The sequence below is a fragment of the Conger conger genome, chromosome 3, assembly GCF_963514075.1.
Source record: "Conger conger chromosome 3, fConCon1.1, whole genome shotgun sequence".
Classification (NCBI taxonomy): domain Eukaryota; kingdom Metazoa; phylum Chordata; class Actinopteri; order Anguilliformes; family Congridae; genus Conger; species Conger conger.
Window position 1 is genome coordinate 62715981 of NC_083762.1, and position 21895 is coordinate 62737875.

Genomic DNA, 21895 nt, shown 5'->3' on the forward strand with positions numbered 1-21895 from the left:
GTACAAGTATTTTTTTCTGGTACAATAGATAATTCACAATAGGTAATTCCATTTTTTGTATTTTACTCATTGTTTGAAAGACAACTTAAATGCATTGGCTTCTTATCTTGAATGCCAAGGAAATTATAAGAACAACACTGTCAGTCCTATTTATTGTGTGAACAGGAAATGTTTCTTTCACACCTGTAACTACTGCAAGTGCCAAATGCCCCCTCCCCCAGATTCATTAACATTACGTTACATTACATTACGTGGCATTTAGCAGACGCTCTTATCCAGAGCGACGTACAACAAAGTGCAAATCAATCACAAGAACAAGTGCAAAAGTAGACCTGAGAGGACAGTACAGTTCCGAGTCCTAGTGTAAACATACAGAAATTCAGAACCCTTGAAGAGTACAATCAACATTCAAACTAGCATACCACTGTTGGCAGCTAGAATACAACAACAGCCAATAAAAACCAGGCCAGGTCTGAAGCCGGACTGGTGGGGGTCCAGCAGGTTATTCTGAGAGAGGAAGGAAGAGAGTTGGTTGGAGGCGGCTCGTTCAATGGATTTGGATAGAAAAGGAAGGAGAGATACCGGACGGTAGTTTTGAATGCAGGAGGGGTCAAGAGTGGGTTTCTTTAGGAGCGGGGTGATGTAGGCCCTCTTGAATGATGAGGGAAAGCAGCCAGAGGACAGAGAGGAGTTAACAAGGGAGGTGACAAACGGGAGGATGTCAGGCGTGATTGCCTGAAAGAGGTTTGAGGGGATGGGGTCCAGGGCACAAGTAGTACGGCGGTGGGAGAGCAGGAGGTGAGACACATCGGCATCTGTAAGGGGACAGAAAGAGGAGAAACGGGGCAGACACAGAAATGGAGGCAGGCATAGAAATGGTGGTGGTCGCGAAGGTGCTGCGGATATCTGCAACCTTCTCGTCAAAAAATACCGCAAAGTCATCAGCAGTGAGCGAGGACTGAGATGGTGGGGGAGGTGTGCTGAGGAGAGAGGAGAAAATGGAGAACAGTTGACGAGGGTTAGAAGTGGAGTTCTGGATTTTTGTTTGGTAGTAATTTCTTTTGGCAGTGGTGATAGCGGAGGAGAATTCCGCCAGGAGAGACTGGTAGGAAGACAGGTCCGACGGGTCTTTTGATTTCCTCCACTTCCTCTCAGCTGCACGTAGGCTTGGCCTGGAGGAACGTAGAAGGTCAGAAACCCATGGGCTGGGAGGGGAGGATCGAGCAGGCCGGGAGACAAGAGGACAGAGAGAGTCAAGGGCTGAGGAGAGAGAGGAAAGCAGCACGGAAGATGCAGAATCAGTGGGTAGTTTGGAGAAGGATTCAAGAGGAGGGAGGGAAGCGGTGACTCTGGGGGCAAGGGAGGAGGGCGATAGAGAGCAGAGGTTACATCGGACAGAAACAGTGGGGGTGAGAGAAGGGGAGGGAGGTAGAGCAGCTAGTGGGATGGAGAAGGAAATGAAGTGGTGATCGGACTTGTGTAAAGGGGTAACAGTGGGGTTAGAAGAGGAGCAGTTCCTCAGAAAGATGGTTTCCAGCCTTGTGAGTTGGGGGAGAGTGCTGCAGAGAGAAGTCAAAGGAGTGAAGTAGTGGTAAGAAGGCAGCAGACTGGGAGGCTTCCAGGTGGATGTTGAAATCTCCCAGGAGGATAAGTGGGGTGCCATCCTCAGGGAATGAGCTGAGTAGAGTGTCAAGCTCATCAAGGAAACTTCCCAGGGCACCTGGTGGACGATAAACAACGACAATATAAAGTTTAACAGGGTGAGTAATTGAGACAGCGTGGCATTCAAATGTGGATAGGGATAGGTCAGTGAGGGAAAACGCAGAGAATTTCCACGAAGGGGAGATCAGCAAGCCAGTGCCACCTCCACTGCCAGAGGGCCGGGGGGGGTGTGAGAAGGAGAAGGAGGATGAGAGGGCAGCGGGGGTGGCAGCGTTCTCTGGTGTAATCCAGGTCTCGGTGAGGGCAAGGAATTGTAGGGACAGGAGGGAGGCATAACCCGTAATGAAGTCAGCCTTCCGTGTGGCAGACTGACAGTTCCATAGCCCCCCTGCAACTGTGAAGTTGTCACAGGGGGTCAGTGAGGGGTAGCAGAGGTTGGTGGGGTTCCGTCGTCGTGGAGGGCCACGTCGCTGGAAGCGCATTCTGAAGGGGAGAGAGCAGACCGTAATGGGGTGCTGACACAACATACCATTCCAAAATGGGACGGAGCGGTGTCGCTCTGAGCACGCCTATATAAACTGCTAATTACTAATGCAAACTAGCGATCTAAAAATTATCCTAATTATCCTTATCCTTAAGGCTTTAAAAACCCATGACTAAAATAATTATATCGCTAAATGATACAAGAAATTGTCTTTTAGTTTTTTTCCCTCTGTCATTCCAGACAAAATGTGACCTGGTAGAGATGAAGGTATGGATGTTATGTTCCTGTGTTCTGTCTGTTTATCATTGGTTATTATCATTATTCTTGTAATTTATTATTTTTCATATTCTTGTCTGGTGTTCTGTTTATATTCATTAGTCTTTGCACTCCTCTTCCCCTGTGATGTCTGAGTCTGAATGTTTACTAGCCCAGTCACTCCCCTGTCTGTGTGCCCCACTATTCGGGTGTTTACGATAGTTCCGGGGTTCAACCTTCCTTCCAATCTTGCATTCCTTACTTCCTGCTTTCTCTCCATTTCATGTTTGTACATAGCACTAATATACTAATCTCAACTAACTTAGAAATTGTACAGTACTAATTATACTAACACACTAATATGTTTGTCAAACTAACAAACTAACATTCACTAGTTTTGGGTATTTGTCATTTAAATCACTTAACTAACTTACTAACGCATCTCCAGTTTCAATTCTGTTCTGTAACTCCGCCTCCCTATTCAATCACTGATTACTTGCTTAGTTTCAGCAAAGTATTCGCACCTGTCTCTCCGTATCCCTGCATCTCCTGATTCTCTGCAAATTGTCTACTCCCTAGTCCGGAGCCGTTTGTATTACAAATGTGTCTTTGTGAATCCAGTCCGCGTTTTAATTTCCCCCTCGTTATTGTCCTATTACCCTTTCATGTGTCTCACCTGATGTTTATTTGTTAGACCACCCTCACTCCCATGCCCCGCCTAGTTTGTCTCATTCCCCTGTGTATTTATACCTGTCCTTTTCAGTTGCACGCTGCTAGTTCGTCTTGTCCAGTTTTCTCATCCTGAGCCCTTTATTCCTTCCCCCAGTTCTAGCCTCCTTGTGCCCTTGCCCTTGCCCTTGCCCTTGCCCCTGCCCCTGCCCCTGCCCTTGCCCCTGAGTCCTTGCCCTTGTTTATTGGATTTCCGGTTTACCCTGCCTGCTTCCCTGGACTCTTCTTTGTTTGTTTAGGATATTTGTACCTCTGCCTTTTTGCACTGACCCCGTGGTTTTGACCTTGGCTTGTTTTTTGACTCCACTCTGTCTGCCCCTGCTTTTGCATTACACCTACCATTTTTTCTGCACCACTGCCTGCTTTTGGTTCCTCTGTTCCTCCCGGCATAACAATGGAGGTCACTGCACTGAGATGGATGCTGAAGGAGCCATGTTGCTTGTCACTCTGAAAATGACAAACTCATCTGCCATTCCAAAAAGCATTTCAATTAACCATAAAACCTCAGGGAGTTTTTAAAAAGAACTATGTAAAGTAAAGTTCCAGAAATTAAAGTCTGGCGATTAAAAAAATGAAATAAAATCAACAACTCATGTAGCATATGTCAGGCCGACCCGTTCTCGGTAGACTAGCTCAGCAGTCTTTGCGTGTATGAGTCTGGTGGATTAGTGATTGCTTTGATTTTGTTTGACTCTGACTTTATTATTTTTCAGAGAGATCCTGGCTGGGAGGAGACCTGATATCCGTTAAGGGTTGGCTACATGCCTGCTTTGAGCCCGGTAAACCTTTGAATACATGTAAGGTTTATTTAGATTTGGTCAGGCAGACAGGACCGGAATTACTTGTCAGTCTACAGTGTCTGTCCCATTCCCCATTCTGCATTCCATCTCCTATCCTTTACCCTGTCACAGCCAGACCCTAGACCAGGTCGTAACACACCTCTATGTTGCCGCTCTACCTACATGCAACCAGGGGAGAGACGAGGCTTCTGTGAAACGGTGGAAGCTGCAACATGTGTCTCATCAGAAAAGCACGCTTAGTTTGTCAAGGCTCTCTCTTTCAGTACTGGGCTTTCAGTGCAGCACACGCTGTAAACTCCACCATTACTGCCTTGCTTTAATGCATGTGCATTAACTTTGTGTTAATGTGCATCATTTTTGTTCAGTGAGAAATGATGTCCAGTTTGCTTTTCACAAATTATGAAATTATGGCTGTTTGTTTAGATTTTTTTCCTGCTTTACCAAACTGTGAAGTCAAAATGGAGCCACACTGAATCAAGATTTCCGTGTACCATTACACCCCTACTGGCTACCCATGAAGCCCAATCTGGATTTATATTCCATACTATTTCTTCTTCTTTTTTTTCTCAAGTAAAGGGGCAGTTCACTCACACTTCCACTTACCCAGAGTACTATCTATTCATGTAGATAGTTACACAGAGAAATGAAGAATTGTCTGGGTGGATAGACTCTGAGTAAGTGGAAACTTACAGCATAACCTTTCTGGGGTGAACTGCCCCTTAACCATTGTATTATGGTAAGAGTTTTTTTTTCTGAGGTACAGGAAGTGAAAGTTTAGCACCTGTCTCGGAAAGTACCACCAGAATCATCCACAAAGAAGTCTCCGATAAAAAAAGAAATCTGAGATAAAAATATAAAAAGGGTAGTATATTTTCTGAAATTGTATATTTACATAAACCCATACAACACATGCAAAGTTGGTACATGACTTCTGAAAACATAGCATTATGTTTATTGCATGTTACTATTTAATCCCACCAAAATAGAAAATGAAAAAAATACATGCAGTCTCAAGATGTCAAATACTCAATGGTGTGTGTGTGTGTGTGTGTGTGTGTGTGTGTGTGTGAATGGGTGAATGAGAAGCCTCAATTGTACAACGCTTTGGATAAAGTCGCTATATAAATGCACCACCATTTATAGAACCACCTACTAGAGTGTTAAGTTATACACCACAGAGACCTTTTTCACTTTCACTTTTAGTAATTATTTTCTTTTTGAGTTTACATTATTCTATAGTGTCACAACAGCGGGCAGAGGAACCAATAGCAGACTCAGTGGTGTTGAAAAAATGGCTGGTTTAATGAGCAGGTGGATAAGGGGCAGACAGAGCGTAATCCAAACAGGCATGAGTTCAAAACCAGGTAGGCAGTCTAGAAGCAGGGCAGAGGTACAGAGTCCACAAAACAAGAGAAGAGTCCAGAGAGGCAGGCAGGGGTCATAAACAAGAAATCCAGAAAACAAAAACGACAAAAAAACAGGGACAGAATGCCACAAGGGCAAAGGCTTGGGAACAAGGTAACTAGAACAAGGGTAAAGGAATATAAGGGCTTGGGACTCAAAAACAGGATAAGACGAACTAGCAAAGTGCAACAGAAATTGACAGGTATGAATATACAGGGGAATGAGACAACCGAGGTGGGGCATGGGAGTGAGGGCGGTCTAACAAATAAACATCAGGTGAGAAACATAATAACACAATAATGAGGGGGAAACAAAAACGCGGACTGGATTCACAAAGACACACATGTAATACAAACGGCTCCAGACCAGGGAGTAGACAATTGCACAGAATTAAGGAAGGTGGTGATAGGGGAGAGAAGGTGCGAACATTTGGCTGAAACTAAGCAAGTAATCAGTGATAGAATAGGGAGGTGGAGTTACAGAACAGAATTGAAACTGGAGACGCGTTATTAAGTTAGTTAAGTGATTTAAATTACAAATACCCAAAACTAGTGAATGTTAGTTTGTTAGTTTGACAAACATATTAGTGTGTTAGTATAATTAGTACTGTACAACTACTATGTTAGTTGGGATTAGTATATTACAGGGGTGACATGGCTCAGGCAGTAAGAGCAGTCGTCTGGCAGTCGGAGGGTTGCCGGTTCGATTCCATGCCCGGGCTGTGTCAAAGTGTCCCTGAGCGAGACACCTAACCCCCATTTGCTCCTGACGAGCTGGTCGGTACCTTGCATGGCAGCCAATCGCCATTGGTGTGTGAGTGTGTGAGTGTGTGAGTGTGTGTATGAATGGGTGAATGAGAAGCATCAATTGTACTCCATTTACCATTTATATTAGTGCTATGTACAAACATGAAATGGAGAGAAAGCAGGAAGTAAGGATTGCAAGATTGGAAGGAAGGTTGAACCCCGGAACTACCGTAAACACCCGAATAGTGGGGCATGCAGACAGGGGAGTGACTGGGCTAGTAAACTTTCAGACTCAGACATCAGAGGGGAAGTGCAAAGACTAATGAATATAAACAGAACACCAGACATGAATATGAAAAATAATAAATTAGAAGAATAATGATGATAAAAAATGATAAACTAACACAGGACAGAACACAGGAACATAATAGCCAGTCCATCGCAGGGCCTGAAACAACCCGAACAGTGAATCACAAAGACAGGGAAGTGACTCGGGCTCAGAACAACATAAAGATACAGACATCACAGGGGAAGACAAGTGCAAAGACTAATGAATGTAAACAGAAAACCAGACATGAATATGAAAAATAATACATTTACAAAAACACAGAATAAACTGACAGAAATCAGGATCATAACATATAGTCTTTTTTTTGTCCCTTTTATTATATATTCAGAGAAAATTAAACTTAAGACAACTTTGATCATTGGCCTTAACTATTTCTGATTCTTAACCCTTATTGTTGTATAGTCTTTTTTTAGTGGTTTTCATGCCCAGGAAGCAAGAAATGACTTAAGGTGCAAAACTGTATTATCCTAAATAACCAACCCGTCCTTTTCTTGCCTCTCCGCATCAAACCCATAAGAACATAAATACTCTGTTAAACAATTCTGCGGAGAATCCTGATATATTTGAGTAATTTCCTTCCTTCTAAGACAGCAAAATTGTATAGGCCTATGTGTTAGGAATAGCTTCATCTTTTGACTAAAATAGGCTTCAACAAAAATTTTAACTTGACTTACTTGACCTAGGCTAATTACTTACACAATTAGCTTCATCTTCTCTGGTGAATCTAGACAATCCTCCTCTATTTGCGGTTCAATTTGTGTGGTGTCAGGAGATTAAGTTATTCCTAATACACAGGTCCATCAAATTTCGCTGTCTTAGATAGAAGGAAATGACCAAAGTACTCAGGCCCTTGTGATTCAATGCCGACATGCAAGCAGAAGTTGGTTATTTAGGTAAAATTGAGGTATTTAGGTACTTACATTTTTGGTAAAATTACTGAAAATTACCTGGAAAATGTAAGGTCCCAATTTACAAATACTTAAACCACTGTGTGCATATATACAGTAAATCCATTTGTTCAGATTTGTTCAGATGAAATTCTCATGTAATTTGTATCAATTAAAACTCTATCAACTAAAAACTCAAAAGACCCCACAATAAGGCTTTAGGTTTCCATACAGGTTATAGGTTGCACATCTCATTGTCATTCAGCAGGTCATCTAGGATGTTCTCGAGGTTTGGTGACCATGGTGACCCAGCAGGCATGACCGGATGTGGGGAATCTGTGAGCTTGGTGGTAGGACTAGGAGATCACAGAGAAAACCCTTTCAGGACACAAACCTTGTCATAGAAAAAAAAAGCCAACTGAAATAAGAAAACCAAAGCATAAGAAAGGTCTACTTACAGAATGCTGATGGGCAGCAAATCAGAATGGACATAAGGAAATGCTGTGTGAGGGGAAAAAATCTTGTTTAGATTTACAACTGAGTGTCCCACCATAGATTTGAAGCTTTTGAATTCAGTTTGTGACATTAAGGGCTGCCGCCTTTACCATTATAGGGGGGTATGTGCATGCAGGGTCTTGCACTAAGTTCAGGCTTTGGCCTAGATGTGTGAAAACCCAACACTTCAAACTGCACCAGGCTAAATGTAGGTTTTGTATTTACTTGTGTGTAATTTCCAGACAGTAAACTCCTAGTGCTCATCCTGATAGGGGTTTTAGGGCCTTTACTATTACTAAGTCAGCCCTTTAACTGCAGCACGACAATGCTTGACAATATGCGACAAGTTTGCACAGCGACAGTTTAATTTGAATTTGTGTACATTATTCAGAGAGTGGCTGTGAATGAGAGCCTGTGAAACCGATACAGTAAATGTGCAAGTCAGATAACTAGTGAGGCCTGTGTTGGGTTTGGTCCTCACTCAGAGCAGATGCATTTCCTTCAACCAGCGGTGTAATGCAGTGTTTCCCAAAGGCCTCCTCCACGGGGGTGCGTGGGTACAGAAACTTCAGCGGCTCGATTAGGACACCGTCGATGATCAGCTTGTACTCGCAAACAATGTTGGCAAAAGGCATAGGCAGACGGCTTTTTGTGTAAGGGACAACTGAACTGAGCTTTACCCTTCCTGAAAAACATGCATCATCAAATGCTTAGAAATACAATATGCACATTATCAGAAAAAAGTGGAATGAAGTGTGTGTGTGTGTGTGTGTGCGTGTGTGTGGGCGGGGGGGTCTTTTAGTCCTTTTAGCTTGAGGTTCTAGCACATGAATATCACAACTACAGTATACAATGCTGTCATATTTTGCAGATATCTCCCTCTCCACCTTAACTGATGTGTGGTGAGCATTCTGGGGTAAAATGGCTGCCGTTACATCACCCGGGTGGGTACTACACATTGATGGTGGTTGAGGCGAGTTTCCCCCTCATCACTCTAAAGCGCTTTGAGTATGAGAGAAGCACTATATGAATGCAACAAATTATTATGATTAATTATCACTTGCTAAAACTTTGCAGCAGGGACGGGCAGTTCTGTGACATTGGGCCACTCACCTTCACTGCAGTTGTCCACCCAGGTGAAGGTGATTCCTCCCAGGTGACTCTCGCTGAAACGCAGCAGAAAGGTCCCCACCTCCCTCCCCTCCAGCAGACTCTTCTCGCTCTCCTTCGTCACAAATCCCATGATGAACCTGCATTACCAGGACTGCACTCAACTCAGGTCTGTACAAATCACCATATCTCCAACCATATCCCAATGGCAAATCAAAGGTCTATGGGTGAATAGGGGATAGGATGATCTAGCATCAAACACATACCAGCACCTCTCTTTTCAAGGCAATGGGCAGTAAAAAAAGTGAAAATTAAAAATGTTTTATTAGTTTGTATGTGAGACTGATCAGTACCATGGAATGGTGGTGGTTTAGCTTGTGCATACAATTTCTCCCTACAGGAAGCACCTAGTATGCAAAGCTGAAATGACAGAATGACAGAAGATGGCCATGACATAATAGTTTAGATGTCAAGTAAAGGTGGGGACATCTCAAAATGAATCTCTTAGTTGTAAGTACAGTAAATCCTCAAATTGTGTCCGGGATTCTATTTGCCGGGCCTCGGATAATATCGGCGTGGCTGATTCGGACAAATAAAGGCCGGCCCCCAAATACAAGCTGGGGTAATATTGCCTACCAGTAGGGCTATCAGTCCATGAGCACTAGAAGACATTGTTTCGATTTAACTCAATTAAATAATATTTTATATTTTATATTGCTGGTTGGTTTAATACTTTGCCATTGAAAAGTCATTGTCCTACACCATGGGCCTCCAACACGTTGCTCTCAAGCTACTAGTCGCTTGCCGCCCCCTTCTAAGTAGCTTGCCAAAGGCTGAAGCAGTATACATTTAAACACAATTGTTGCCGTGAGGCATTCCAGCCTACGAATTTAATAAAAACTCAATCAGGCAAAATAAAAAATTAACTCAATTTAGGCTACTTGGCTACGCAATAAGGTTTCCTTGTATTTACAGCACAGCGCACGTTCAATGAATGAATGAAAGCGGCTTCCTTGGCTCGCAATAAACAGACGGGTGGAAATCCCGACTCTCTTTCAACTACATAAAACTTAACAGTGAACCATCAAATACCCTCCAGATTTCAGTGCCCATCAGTCCCAACATTTAGCAATAGAATCAAACAGTCCAAAAGTAAATTAAATCCCAAACCAAAGGGAAAATCTTTTGATAGCCTACTGGTATGCTGCTTCAAACGAAACGCATGTCTCACAATAAAACGCTGTTATCAACGCTAATTTGTTATTGTTCATGAAGGCGTGTCTGGCAAGTTGTTATTTTATGGATTCTGGACTTGCATGTGATTTATTGTGTTTGAGAATATTTGCAATGAACTAAGTCTGTTTAGACTGACACTATGACCAAACGGTGTTTCCTGATTAGCCTACACTAATTGATTTCTGAACGGTTACAGGAAGTGTTGAACAGTGTTGGCCCACTTTAAGTGTAGCCTTTTACTTTATTTCTAAGAATAAAATTCTACAACAGAAGCCTAATAAGAAATAAAGGCCTGCCTCGAATACAAGCCTGCCCCAAATAAAGGCCTGTGCTTTGTGCAGCCTAAGTAAATAAAAGACCCCGGACACAATTTGAGGATTTACGGTAGTTGTAGTTTCAGTGGAACTTTCTCCCTCGGACTCTCACCCATCCATCCAGAGGGGCTGCAGGTGTTTCTTGATGAGGTCCAAGATGGAGTCCAGCCATGTCCAGAAACTGAAAGTCCTCTTAGGAAGGTGCTCCTGAAAAATGTGAGAGGACATATTCGCTTATATAGCAGTATACAAATGCCTCTAACACTGAAGGGTTAATACATGAATTTATTGTGTCCTTAAGGGTTGTTTTCAATTCTTCAGTCACCTGAGGCCTCCATCGCCACAGAAAGTCTCACAGCTTCGTATTATATTGAGGTTTGTGGGCTTACTGTTTCATACAAATTTCATACAAATAAACCTATCAAGTCCAACAAGAAGATATGTCAATGCATTGCTGTTGTAAAATGGCCATTTCATTCCCTTACCTTACAGAACATAGCCAAAGAAACTTGGCAGTCATTGTAGGAGGTCTGTGGACCTGTAGTGAATTATACATACAATGGCAGAAAGCACTGTGTCAGCAAGATCTGAAAACACACTTTGATAGCACTGTTTCATGAGACTGGCCGCAGACAGCACAGTCTTAGTGAGGGAATTTATATCACTAGCATGTTAGCAAAAGTGATGTCTGTTTGCAGAGCAGAGCACTTTATGCAGAGCAGCTGACAAATTTGCAAGACTTCCTGGAGTTCAGCATTTTTGAACAAATTAAGATAAGTGTTTTCCAAGAATAGTTGGTTGAAACTGCTGTATGAGTGTGTGGCGCCTGCTGACTCACCCAGGAGTTTATTTCCCAGCATGCTCAGCTGTTCCCTGTTGAGACCAAGCCCAACAGAGGAGGAGAACTGCCAGTGGAGAACCTCAGACAGCTGGGACCAGCTGCTACTTGACGGGCTACTGAAGAATGACAGATTCTGGGTGCAAAATGAAAGAGTGGGGTGGGGTGGGGTTGGGGGGGTTTATTAAGTTATTAAGTTTGAGGGTACATATTTTTCACATGGGTGATATGGGTGTTTGATAACTTTTTTCATTAAATACATTATATATTCATTTTTGTGTTTACACAGTTTCCCTTTGTCTCATTTTACATTTTGGCTAACCATTCAGTGTGGCAAAGCCACAATAAATGTGGAAATCAGGAAGGGGGCAACTGGCACTGCAGGCACTGTAGTTTGAATGTGCTGTCTGCTTTCAAGGAGTGAAGATAGGTCAGACAGTATTGCAGTTAATCACTGTATATCTGTTACCAGTTGTCAACTTCCGATCCTATCCATACTTGCACAAATAAGCTAATTTACATGGGAACAAGAATTAACTTAACTCGTTGATACTTGTTTTGAGAAGGACTCGTCAAAACTAGTTGTCACTCTTGTTCACAATCAAGCTATGTGTAAAATGTCACAAAAATAAGCACTAAAATGAGGAACTGTATTTAGCTCTAATGTGAATGAGCCCTCAGATTACCTTGGGTTCATCGGTCAGCATGTTATACCACATGACTGAGGCCCATCCGCTGGCCATCTGGATGCCATTGGAGATGACCACCAGGGGAAGTGAGCTTGTCTACAGAGGGGAGGCACACCAGAGAGCCTGCATGAATCAATAGTATAGTATTTTTCATCTGAGGAACTCAGTGCTTCGTAGTGAAGGTGGAGAGGGAGGAAATTATAGAGGCAATTAAACTGGTGGTGAATGAGTGGCCATTCAAACAAAGCCAGTTTGGGAAGCTCATCAGGACACCACAGAACTCTCTACATGCAGTAATGATTGTTGTGAGATTTCTAATGGCCACAGTGAGTCAGGACCTCAGTTTAACCATTCGAAAAGCGTATATTTGCAGAGATATTTGACATAGAATTCACATGTAATAATTTAGAGGGCACCCAGGACTGTTCCCTGTTTAACAACGTTTTAGGGGTACACTGGCACTTCTGTCTGTTGAAGTGCACATTTACTTTTCTTACGGTATACATCCTCTCCATTTCCCAGAGGTTTACCTTAGAAGCCCCTTATATTAGCCAGAAATGAACATAGCAAAGGACTGACCTCCAAGTCCATAGTTAGGCCTTGCATGCAGAACTGAGCCTGGTAGCTGATAGCATGGAGCTCCTCTGTCACTGTAAGAAAACCCTGAGAAAAGCAGCAAACATTACTTCCAGTTAGTGGAGATAGGAATGTTCAGATCTGCTCTTCCACACACCACTGCTGTAACATGGGGTTATTTGAGCTACTGTCGCCTTCCTATCTGCTCAAAGCAGTCTGCCCATTCTCCTCTGACCTCTCTCATTATCAAAGAGTTTTTGCGAACAGAACAGCCACGCTGGATGTTTATTGTTTCTTAGACCATTCTCTGTCAACTTAAGAGCTGTGTGTGAAAATCCAATGAGATCAGCAGTTTCTGAGATACTCAAACCACCCTGTCTGACACCAACAACCATTCCACGGTCCAAGTCACTTAGATCACATTTCTTCCCCATTCTGATGTGTTAAAAATAACTAAACCTCTTGACCACAGCTGCATGCTTTTTTGCTTTGAGCTGCTGCCACATGATTGGTCGATTAGATATTTGCATTAACAAGCTGGTATACAGGTCTACATGATATGTTTGTGGACCATCTAAGTATCAGGTGTGATTTTCATCTGTAGTTTGGCCAAAATCTCTTTTCACATGGGAGTTCTATAGTCAGATCTGTATTAGAAAGGCATCTTGAATTTACAGATGAATGGTAGTAGCTCTGATAACTATCATACCATAGCACCTGCAGTTAAACCGTGCCTTCACTAGTGATTCTAGTTCAGTCTGAGCAGCACTTTAGTCAGGTAATGTTTAAGCACATGATCTATCACTGTCAGTGTAATACTGCCCTCTATTGTCATTCATGGGGAAGTTCAATCTAAATGTAGATTTCCAGGGTTTTAGTGAATGAGTGACATGCACTCAGTGAGCACTTTATTTTTGTTGAACTTGCATTTGAACAAAAAACATAAATATAAATGTTTTCATATTGAACCAATGTCATGTTTGCTGACATTTCTTATTTCCCATGGTTTTCTCCCGAACAATTTTCAGTGACTCATCAAATATGTCCAATACATAAAAAAACAAAGACATACCCATAATTTATATATTGTTGACAGTATAAATCCCCCAAATTACCTAAAAATTCCCAAATGTACCTCAAAATTCCCAGAAAATTGGGACTTTAATTGGGAAAATTCCAACACACTTTTGTCCCACCCTGTTTGGAACCAACAACCATTCCACGGTCAAGGTCACTTAGATCACATTTCCCCAAATGTCCTTTCCCATTCTGTAATTTGGTCTGAACAATAGCTGAACCTCTTCACTATATCTACATGCTTTTATGCATTCAGTTGCTGCCACATGACTAGCTGATTAAATACTTGCATTAGCAAGTTGGTGTACAATAAATGTTAGCATGTTACATGATGAATGAGATGCACTCCAATGCACTGAATGCTAAAGACAGAACTGTAGACAAAATGCCTGCAAGACAGTACTATGTTACCTCAGAAGGATTGTGTGTTTGTCTCACCTCATGCCCCTTCATTCCATTTACAGATTTCAGCTCCTACAGGGAGTAAACCGTGATTGTGTCATTTCATTCAAGGTGCTTAAGTATGAAAGACATGCAGAGTATCTTGGCTCACTTTTGCTGTGGAATTATGAGTTTGGGTCACGATTTAGGCAGGCCTAGGTAACATTACTAGCAGAAGTTTGAGCTAAGACATGAGTCTTTATGCTATTACATGTCAAACAGGAAAAAGGCTGAAGTTACCAGGCATTTGAACTCTGCAGAGAGACAGCCATTTGATGGCTCCACATCCATCACTTTTTCATCCTTGCCCAACATGGTAAAATGTCGACTCCTGCACATACCACATTAACAAAACAATTTCACTGAGGTGAAATGGGAACAATCCCCCCCCAGGTTATTATATATTGTGAACCATTTTCTGAAATGGTTCAAGAACAGAAATAGTCTGCTTTCCCAAGTCGACATCTGCAGCAAAGGACTGACTTAAAATAAGGCAGGTAATTCAACATTGGGAAGAAAAAGCTGAATGATGGACAGAACATGAATAAACCAAGAAACAAAATGGAGTACCTTGTACATACAGTGCTCTAGTCTGAACACTGCATACATTCATACAAATGCACAGAAATGACTGATGACTTATGACAGTATTAAACAACAAGACAGATACTAACAAAAGTATTAGATGAGGGAAAATACACTCACCCTTGGGGAGGACAGTCCCTGTGGAAATGGGATGAGAGAAACATAAACCCTGGCACGTATGTGGGAAACCACAGACACTGTAACTTATTTAACAAATAATGTGTAACCAAATGCAAGGACAGCTTTTACTTCTTGCCTAGGTGGCTCATGAAAGGAAGGACATTATTGCTATAAAGGGAAATTAGGAGTCAGGAGCTCTTCAAAAGCCAATAGAGTAGCATGGGAACATATAAAAAATGTCCTTTCCATGTCCAAAGTTCTGTCCACTCTATTATATTTATAATACGTTATTCCCTCAGGATTGGTGCGACACCTTTTTAAAAGCTCAGGAGCTGTGGTGCTTTGCAAATTACTCTTAGACCAAAAGCTTAGGAGTCGTTAAGTGAGGACAGACGCTCCCAGAGTTAGAAAATTAAAATGGCAAGTTAGTACCTACTTTTAGCCTTAAGATGTTTCGTGAAAATAAAATAAAATTCCTCCCTTTTGTCCCAATCAACTGAATTTCCTCACTGACACAGGTATTCAGCCAGAACTAATTCATTAAATCAGCTGGCTGAATTCATGGGTGGAAGAAACACATAGCAGGACTCACCAGAGATGAATTGAACTTGGCTGTTGAACAAATTAAATCAAGGAGCAAAACATTGAATAACTGAGGATATGGGGAAGGGGGGATGCCAGAAACAGCTGACAATTCATAGGGGGAATCGGAAACCAGTGTAGCCAGTTAAGGTCACTGCGGTCAAGGGTTGTCGGAAAATTCATGTACTCCAAATCACAGTTTAATAACTTCAATAATAATGATTGTGCCTCTTTTTATTATTATTTATTTGTTTATTATTTATTACTTTTTATTTAGTGGTGCTACTGTGGTTTCACTCGGTTTAAATTGTCTACTTTTAAATTGTTAATACTGCTATCTTTACTTTAGTGTAACGGCACTTGTTTTAAGCTTTTGGGGCTGGAACATTTTTGCGCACTTATATTGTAATCTTAAATAAATAAATAATAAAACACCCTGAGCACAAATTAAAATATTTTATGTTTGAGCAAAGATTTGTGGTCCACATGAATTTACCATTTAGAGAAAAAAGATAACCTAATCTGGCAAAATAGTGGATGATATGGTGCAATTTTAGCCCGCACTCTTTTCTTATTCAATGAACTTACTTGTCAAATGATATCTTAACTTTCAGCTGATAGTCCACCTCTGGTAGTCTAACCAACAATCTGAAAAATAAAATGTGTGAGGGTTAGGGGAAGAATGCATAAAATGTATAAAATGACTTGTGAGTTTTCCAAATCAAAGCAATAAAATGTGTAACATTTAACATGCAGGTCAAAATGCTGGAAACTGTTTTAACAAGTACACATGTCATGTAATTTGGCTGATGCTTTTTATCCAAAGCCACTAACAGTTGATTAGACTAAGCAGGAGATAATCCTCCCCTGGAGCAATGCAGAGTTAAGGGCTAAACGCCCAATGGCTGTGCGGATCTTAATGTGGCTACACTGGGATCGAACCACCAACCTTGCGGGTCCCAGTCATGTACCTTAACTACTACGCTACATTCTGCCCATATACTCATACACTGCAGCCAGGCAGTCATCCTCTGCAGCAAAAAGAAGCACAAGATGTGTGGTGGATCTCCCTCACCTGACCTTGCTGGAGAAGTGGGTCATAGTCTTTATGATTAGAGGTCTTTGAGACAGGTTGGACATGCAGGGCTGCAGCTCCACCACAAATGAGCTGTGGAGTGATGTTACAGTGACACAACAAGACACCATATTAGATGTGTGCTTGAAAATAACAGCCCTGCCATTGAAAGGGCACCATACTTTCATGAGATATCACTCATCAATGATTAGTAGATGGCTTGGAATATCCTGAAGTAACCCACATTTAATTTTTTTAGTTGAACCCCACTTTTGACAATGTAGGAAATATTGCACGTCACCTTCAATTAGTCTCTGTCTTGATATACAAAGAGATGCTCTGCATAAAATACATCATGTACTTGTTTGAGGTGACAGAGTGTGTACCTGTTTATGAGACCAGGTATAGTGATATCCATAAGTATTTGGTCTTGAAACAATAAAGGTGAGGTTAGAAAGCAGAATGTCACCTTTATTTTGAGGGTATGTACATCCATATTAGGTGATCCAATTAGGGGAGCAAAGGTAATCAGACAGTTGGCTTCTCAGCTGTAGATAGGTGTATTCAATCACTTCCTTAGTACAGGTATAAGAAAGCTTTCAGTATTGAGTCTTAATTCTAGGATTCTGAATGCCTTTGGAGTCTGTTATTGGCATTTGTCAACATGAGGACCACAGTTGTTGTCTGACCACACTTCAGAATTCATTCTGCTGCTGCCCAAACTATAACACCCCCACCACCATGTTTTACAGAGGAGGTCGGTGCTTTGGTTCTTGGCCAGTTCCTTTTAGCCTCCACAGTTTGCTCTTGCCATCACTCTGCTACAAGTCAATCTTGGTCTCATCTGTCTACAATAACTTTTTCCAGAACTCTGCAGGCTCTTTTAGGTACTACCTAGCAAACTGTGACCCAGCTGTCCTATTTTTACAGCTAACTAGTGGTTTTCATCTTGCAGTATAGCCTCTGTAGATCTGAAGTCTTCTATAGAGTAGTCACTGACACATCCACACCTGCCTCCTAAAGAATGTTTCAGATCTGTCTATCAGGTGTTTAGGGTTTTTCATTCATTATGGTGAGATCTGTAATTCCAACACAGATCACCCTATATGGATGCAAATACCCTGAAATTAAAGGTGACAATCTGCACATTAACAGATCCAATGTGCTGGAGTACAAAACAAGAATTGTATCATTACCCGAATACTCACTACCCTCACTGTATATGTTTATGTAACTGTTTATGAGATCATAGGTAAATGTTGTGTGTGTACCTATGGGTGTGTGAGTGCAGCTGCCTCTACATTACCACTACAATACCTTTTAATGAGGTGGGAAATGAGGTGTATGACCTGCTCCTCTAGCTGAGCCTTCTGCTGTGTGACAGGGTCGTTCACGTAGGTGACTTTGCTGCCCAGCTCAGACAGTTTGTCCAGTTGCCGTTTGATCTGGAACAGGCTCTGAGCTGTTATTGTGAACCTGCAGGGCGAAGATGGAACACAAATCAAGCTGCCTTCAGTGCATCTACCATACTGAATGATTGATCCCTGTGGTTGAAGCCTGGCGCCTCTGTGAGTCACATAGGTAAAGGTTACAGCCTATAGGATAAATGAGTGCATGTGTGTATATACAGCAGGGACAGGTCTGAAAGTTAGTTGCGCAGAGGAGAAAAAAAGAGAAACATACTCACACACTCTGCATGTGTGTGTACGTGTGTGTGTGTGTGGGGGGGGGGGGGTGTATGTATTTAGAAGGGTTGGTTCTGTACCAGTTCTGGAGCTGGTCAAGTTCAGTCGATGATGGTCCCCCGATGCAAGCAAGCTGCTGACGCCGTTTCCAATCCTTCAGCTCAAGGGCAAGCACAGACTTCATCAGCACATCGATATCTATGATAACCGCCATCATTTCGGCAAGGACTTCCTGTAAACAGACCCCACCCATCCCGTCTCAATGGGCTAGCATCACAACAGCTGATCACCCATGGTCAGACATGCTGAATCACATGCAGTCTGAAAACCTCTCAACTGAAACGCACAATCTTGTCACAAACATGCTGACCATCTCTCTCCACGGACGCATACACGCACACACACACGCCTTGGAGCGATCTTGTATCTTTTCACTCAAATGGAAAAGAATGGGAACTCAAAAGAATGGTCTGGAACAAGACCCACCTTCCGTTTAGAGTCAAGTTCATTGAATATCATTTGCAACTCAACAGTTTCCTGTTTCTGACACTCTGGGTCACCATTGGCTAGATCTGAGCAGAATAGAAAGGCAGTGTGTTTTACAAGTGAGAGCATAAGACAGAAAAACAGAAAATTATTTTCAAGCCAATTGCGATTCTTTTTCACAAAGGCAAACCAAAACCCAGAGAAATTAGCTTTTCCATTTGTCTTGGTTAATATCGTTGTGATATCATAACTTCATGGAAGTTTCTGGTAGATTGTTGCTTTTTATCCAGTGAGGGTAGTGGAGTGTGCCTTGCAATTTGCCTACCTCCAGAGAAGACCTTTCTGTAGCGGGAATCAAAGTCGTCCTGCATGTCCACCATACCCTTTATTTCCTGATCCAATCTCTGCCGGCAAAGGAGAAAAGCTATTCTGACTGTGCCATCCTCTTAATGAAGGACACATACCTGGTCAGCAGAAGAGGTGTGTCCTACCTGCAATCTGAAACTGGTGATGGCCACCTGACTGTCTATGTGCTTGTGTCTCTCAGGTACCGGAGAACTCTGCTTACACATTTCCTGGGATCCCTGGTGGGGCAGGGAAGAAGACTGAGATAACAGGACAGCAGAAGGCTTCAGAAACAGCAGAGCACACCTCCTAGTGTACTGTACCTGCTCCATCTCACCGGCCATTGCAATTATCCGTTTTTCCTCGCTCAGAATGGTGGCTATGTCCCTGGCCATGGACAAGGGGCTGCCTTTGTATGTCTCCTGAGAGAGAGAGCGAGAGAGTGAGAGAGCGAGAGAGCACGAGATTTGTTGTCTTGCTCATATGCTAGTCCATATACTAGTTTTCAATTTGTCATTGATTGCCAAGACACACTGCAGTGTATATGGACAAAGGAGTGATTGGCTGATGGAGAGGGCAGCTGCACACCTGAAGCTGTTCCTTGATTCTTCTCAGCATGTGCCTGTGAAGGAGGCTGTGGTGATGAGAGTACTGCTTTTCAAGCTCAGTCAGGAGGCTGGAGTTCAGGACCACAGCCACAGGCTCATGAGTCGAGGCCGTCTCCCTGACAACACAAACCAACAAGACAGGGCAGTGATTTCAATATTTCGGAAACCTCCGGCAACCAGTGTTTGTCATTGGTCTCCCAACAACAAAAAATATGATTGCTGAGCTCACCAGTGCTTCCTTATAATGTAATAAACAGTTGATTTTGACACAGCCAATGTTTTGGCTATGCCCAATTTATTTTTCTCACTATGGCCTGTTTCATTGGCACTGACATTTATTTGGTGCTCATGTTGAGAGACACCAGCAACAGACTCCAAATGCAAGTTCCACACCTACTGTAGAATCAATTCTAGCTTTCTAGTGCATGAACTAATGATGCAAAGACAAATAGCTTGCCAAGAAACAGCTGAGCAGCCAATTGTCCAATTACTTTTGGTTCCCTAAATGGAGGGGGAGGCGGATGGTTAATGTAGTGGTGGTGGAAGTAGTGCTGCAGAGTCTTCAATAGTGAGAGAAATTAATATATTAGGATCCGATGCTTGTGAACACCAACCAGTCCTGGCTCTCGATCCAAGTGGCTAGCACGTGCCGCAACTCCATTGGAAGGTTTTTGTACAGGTTGGCCACCTGCTCCTGAAACCCCACATCAAGCTTCTGGACCTCTTCCCATTGATTCATTCTGTGCAATTGAAAGTGAAAGTGACTATTAATAATAAAAAAGCAACAACTAAAGAAATAATTCTGTACATGTAATGGTAGCACAGAATATACACACACTGCACATTAAATAGATGAAGCTGAGGAACATCCGTTCTATTAAAATTTGGTATGTTATATTTCAGTTTTGTGTAAAGGCTTAAAGTAACTGTAAAAGGGTAAAAGGGATGTATCCTCTACATATCCACCAAATAATATTGATAATACACATTTCAAATCAGACATAAAATCTGCATTAAAAAATACATATCATGTAGCTCAAGCTACAAATCCCTCTAAAGAACTCTATATATAAATATAATATAACTATGGGAGAAGATATGCAATGAAACTATTTATTGATCAGGTCCTCCTTTTTTTCAGGACAAGGCTGATTTATTATTTTGACTATTTTGTCTGACTCATTCTCTAAATAAATAGATATAAAGGTTTTTCAGGGATTTCCATTCACAGTCACTGCAAATATTTGTATTCAAATGTGAAGGTCTACAAAGAAAGGGCATGCAGAGATATTTACAGGATATAGCAAAAGATAAAATAAACGACCGACAAATAGCATAATGTATAGAATACATGCTGTTCATGTTTACTACTACAGACTACCATTACAACAACAAAAACAACAACAACAACAACTACTACTACTACTACTACTAATAATAATAATAATAATAATAATAATAACAATAATAATAATAATAATAATAATAACAACAAAAATAAGAACAAGGAAGTTAGTGCTACCTACATAGGCCTACTTAGCCAATTAAAAGTCATAATTACAGTTTACAATTAATAATCACAATTTTAATCTTTAAACGTTAAAATGGTTTTCAATTTCATAAATGTAGGCTACACACCTGTATTCCGCGCGGCGATATTAATTTAGCCAAATCTGCAACCGTACAGCTAGCGAGAAAATTCTCCGTCGCGCAGGTTCCTTTTATGTGATGATCTTACAGCTTACCCAGGTTTTCTTGTCATAGAGAATGCCTCTGTCATTACTTTTCAACGACTGGGTAGCGGTTCAGGAGTTACATGAACAATGCGTGTAAAGTGCAACATGCGAAATAACCTTCAGAACAACTAAAACGCAGTCAGTGCTGATTTGCAATTTAACACCTGAGGTAAGCTAGGGTGTGACCTGGAACGCTTTTCCGGACCAATCATCTTTTCGTTGGAAGTTTCCAGAAAACGTCTCCAGTATTCCTGTTAAACCAGCAATGTTAACCAATCAGAATGGGTAAAGGTTGTGTTCATTGTCATGCATACTGTATCGAGGCAGGTAAGCAGCGAAACACAGGAAGTATTTCGTGGGAGTGACTTATATGGATAAGGCTTATGCTTATGACATTTGTACAGATGCATAGTTCAGACAATTTATCAGAGGCCCCAGGAATAGATGAAATATGCTATGGTATGTTGAAATTGGTCGATCATGTTTATGGGGGATTAAATAAATTGTTGTGTCTGTATAGTACAATTTGGGAAGAAGGCAAGTTACCTCGAGTTTGGAAGGAAGCAATAATAATACCCATC

The 21895-nt window shown here is 41.8% G+C and overlaps 1 protein-coding gene across 5 annotated transcripts in view; it reads right to left on the reverse strand.

Moving 5' to 3' along the window:
* The window catches only part of LOC133123804 (signal transducer and activator of transcription 4-like), a 97525-nt gene extending 76058 nt beyond the window's left edge, over window positions 1–21467 (reverse strand). Inside the window, exons 1-23 of one of the 5 annotated variants that reach the window (XR_009708249.1) lie at window positions 21324–21467; window positions 20193–20318; window positions 19559–19694; window positions 19294–19392; window positions 19117–19209; window positions 18951–19029; window positions 18626–18711; window positions 18220–18371; window positions 17772–17930; window positions 16455–16547; window positions 15968–16027; window positions 14798–14815; window positions 14333–14423; window positions 14063–14125; window positions 12578–12661; window positions 11996–12094; window positions 11310–11445; window positions 10957–11009; window positions 10584–10678; window positions 8925–9061; window positions 8293–8496; window positions 7775–7817; window positions 6420–7672 (exon numbers count right to left, since the gene is read on the reverse strand). Coding sequence is in view for 4 of the 5 variants with exons in the window: in XM_061234372.1 (XP_061090356.1) it covers window positions 7552–7672; window positions 7775–7817; window positions 8293–8496; window positions 8925–9061; window positions 10584–10678; window positions 10957–11009; window positions 11310–11445; window positions 11996–12094; window positions 12578–12661; window positions 14063–14125; window positions 14333–14423; window positions 14798–14815; window positions 15968–16027; window positions 16455–16547; window positions 17772–17930; window positions 18220–18371; window positions 18626–18711; window positions 18951–19029; window positions 19117–19209; window positions 19294–19392; window positions 19559–19694; window positions 20193–20318; window positions 21324–21358 (2262 nt within the window). In the remaining variant the exon portion in view is untranslated. Of the gene's footprint in view, window positions 1–5211; window positions 7673–7774; window positions 7818–8292; window positions 8497–8924; window positions 9062–10583; window positions 10679–10956; window positions 11010–11309; window positions 11446–11995; window positions 12095–12577; window positions 12662–14062; window positions 14126–14332; window positions 14424–14797; window positions 14816–15967; window positions 16028–16454; window positions 16548–17771; window positions 17931–18219; window positions 18372–18625; window positions 18712–18950; window positions 19030–19116; window positions 19210–19293; window positions 19393–19558; window positions 19695–20192; window positions 20319–21216 lie in introns of those variants that run through there. The other 4 variants (XM_061234373.1, XM_061234372.1, XM_061234374.1 and 1 more) reach the window with 4 other exon arrangements.
* Window positions 21468–21895: the final 428 nt, after the last annotated feature.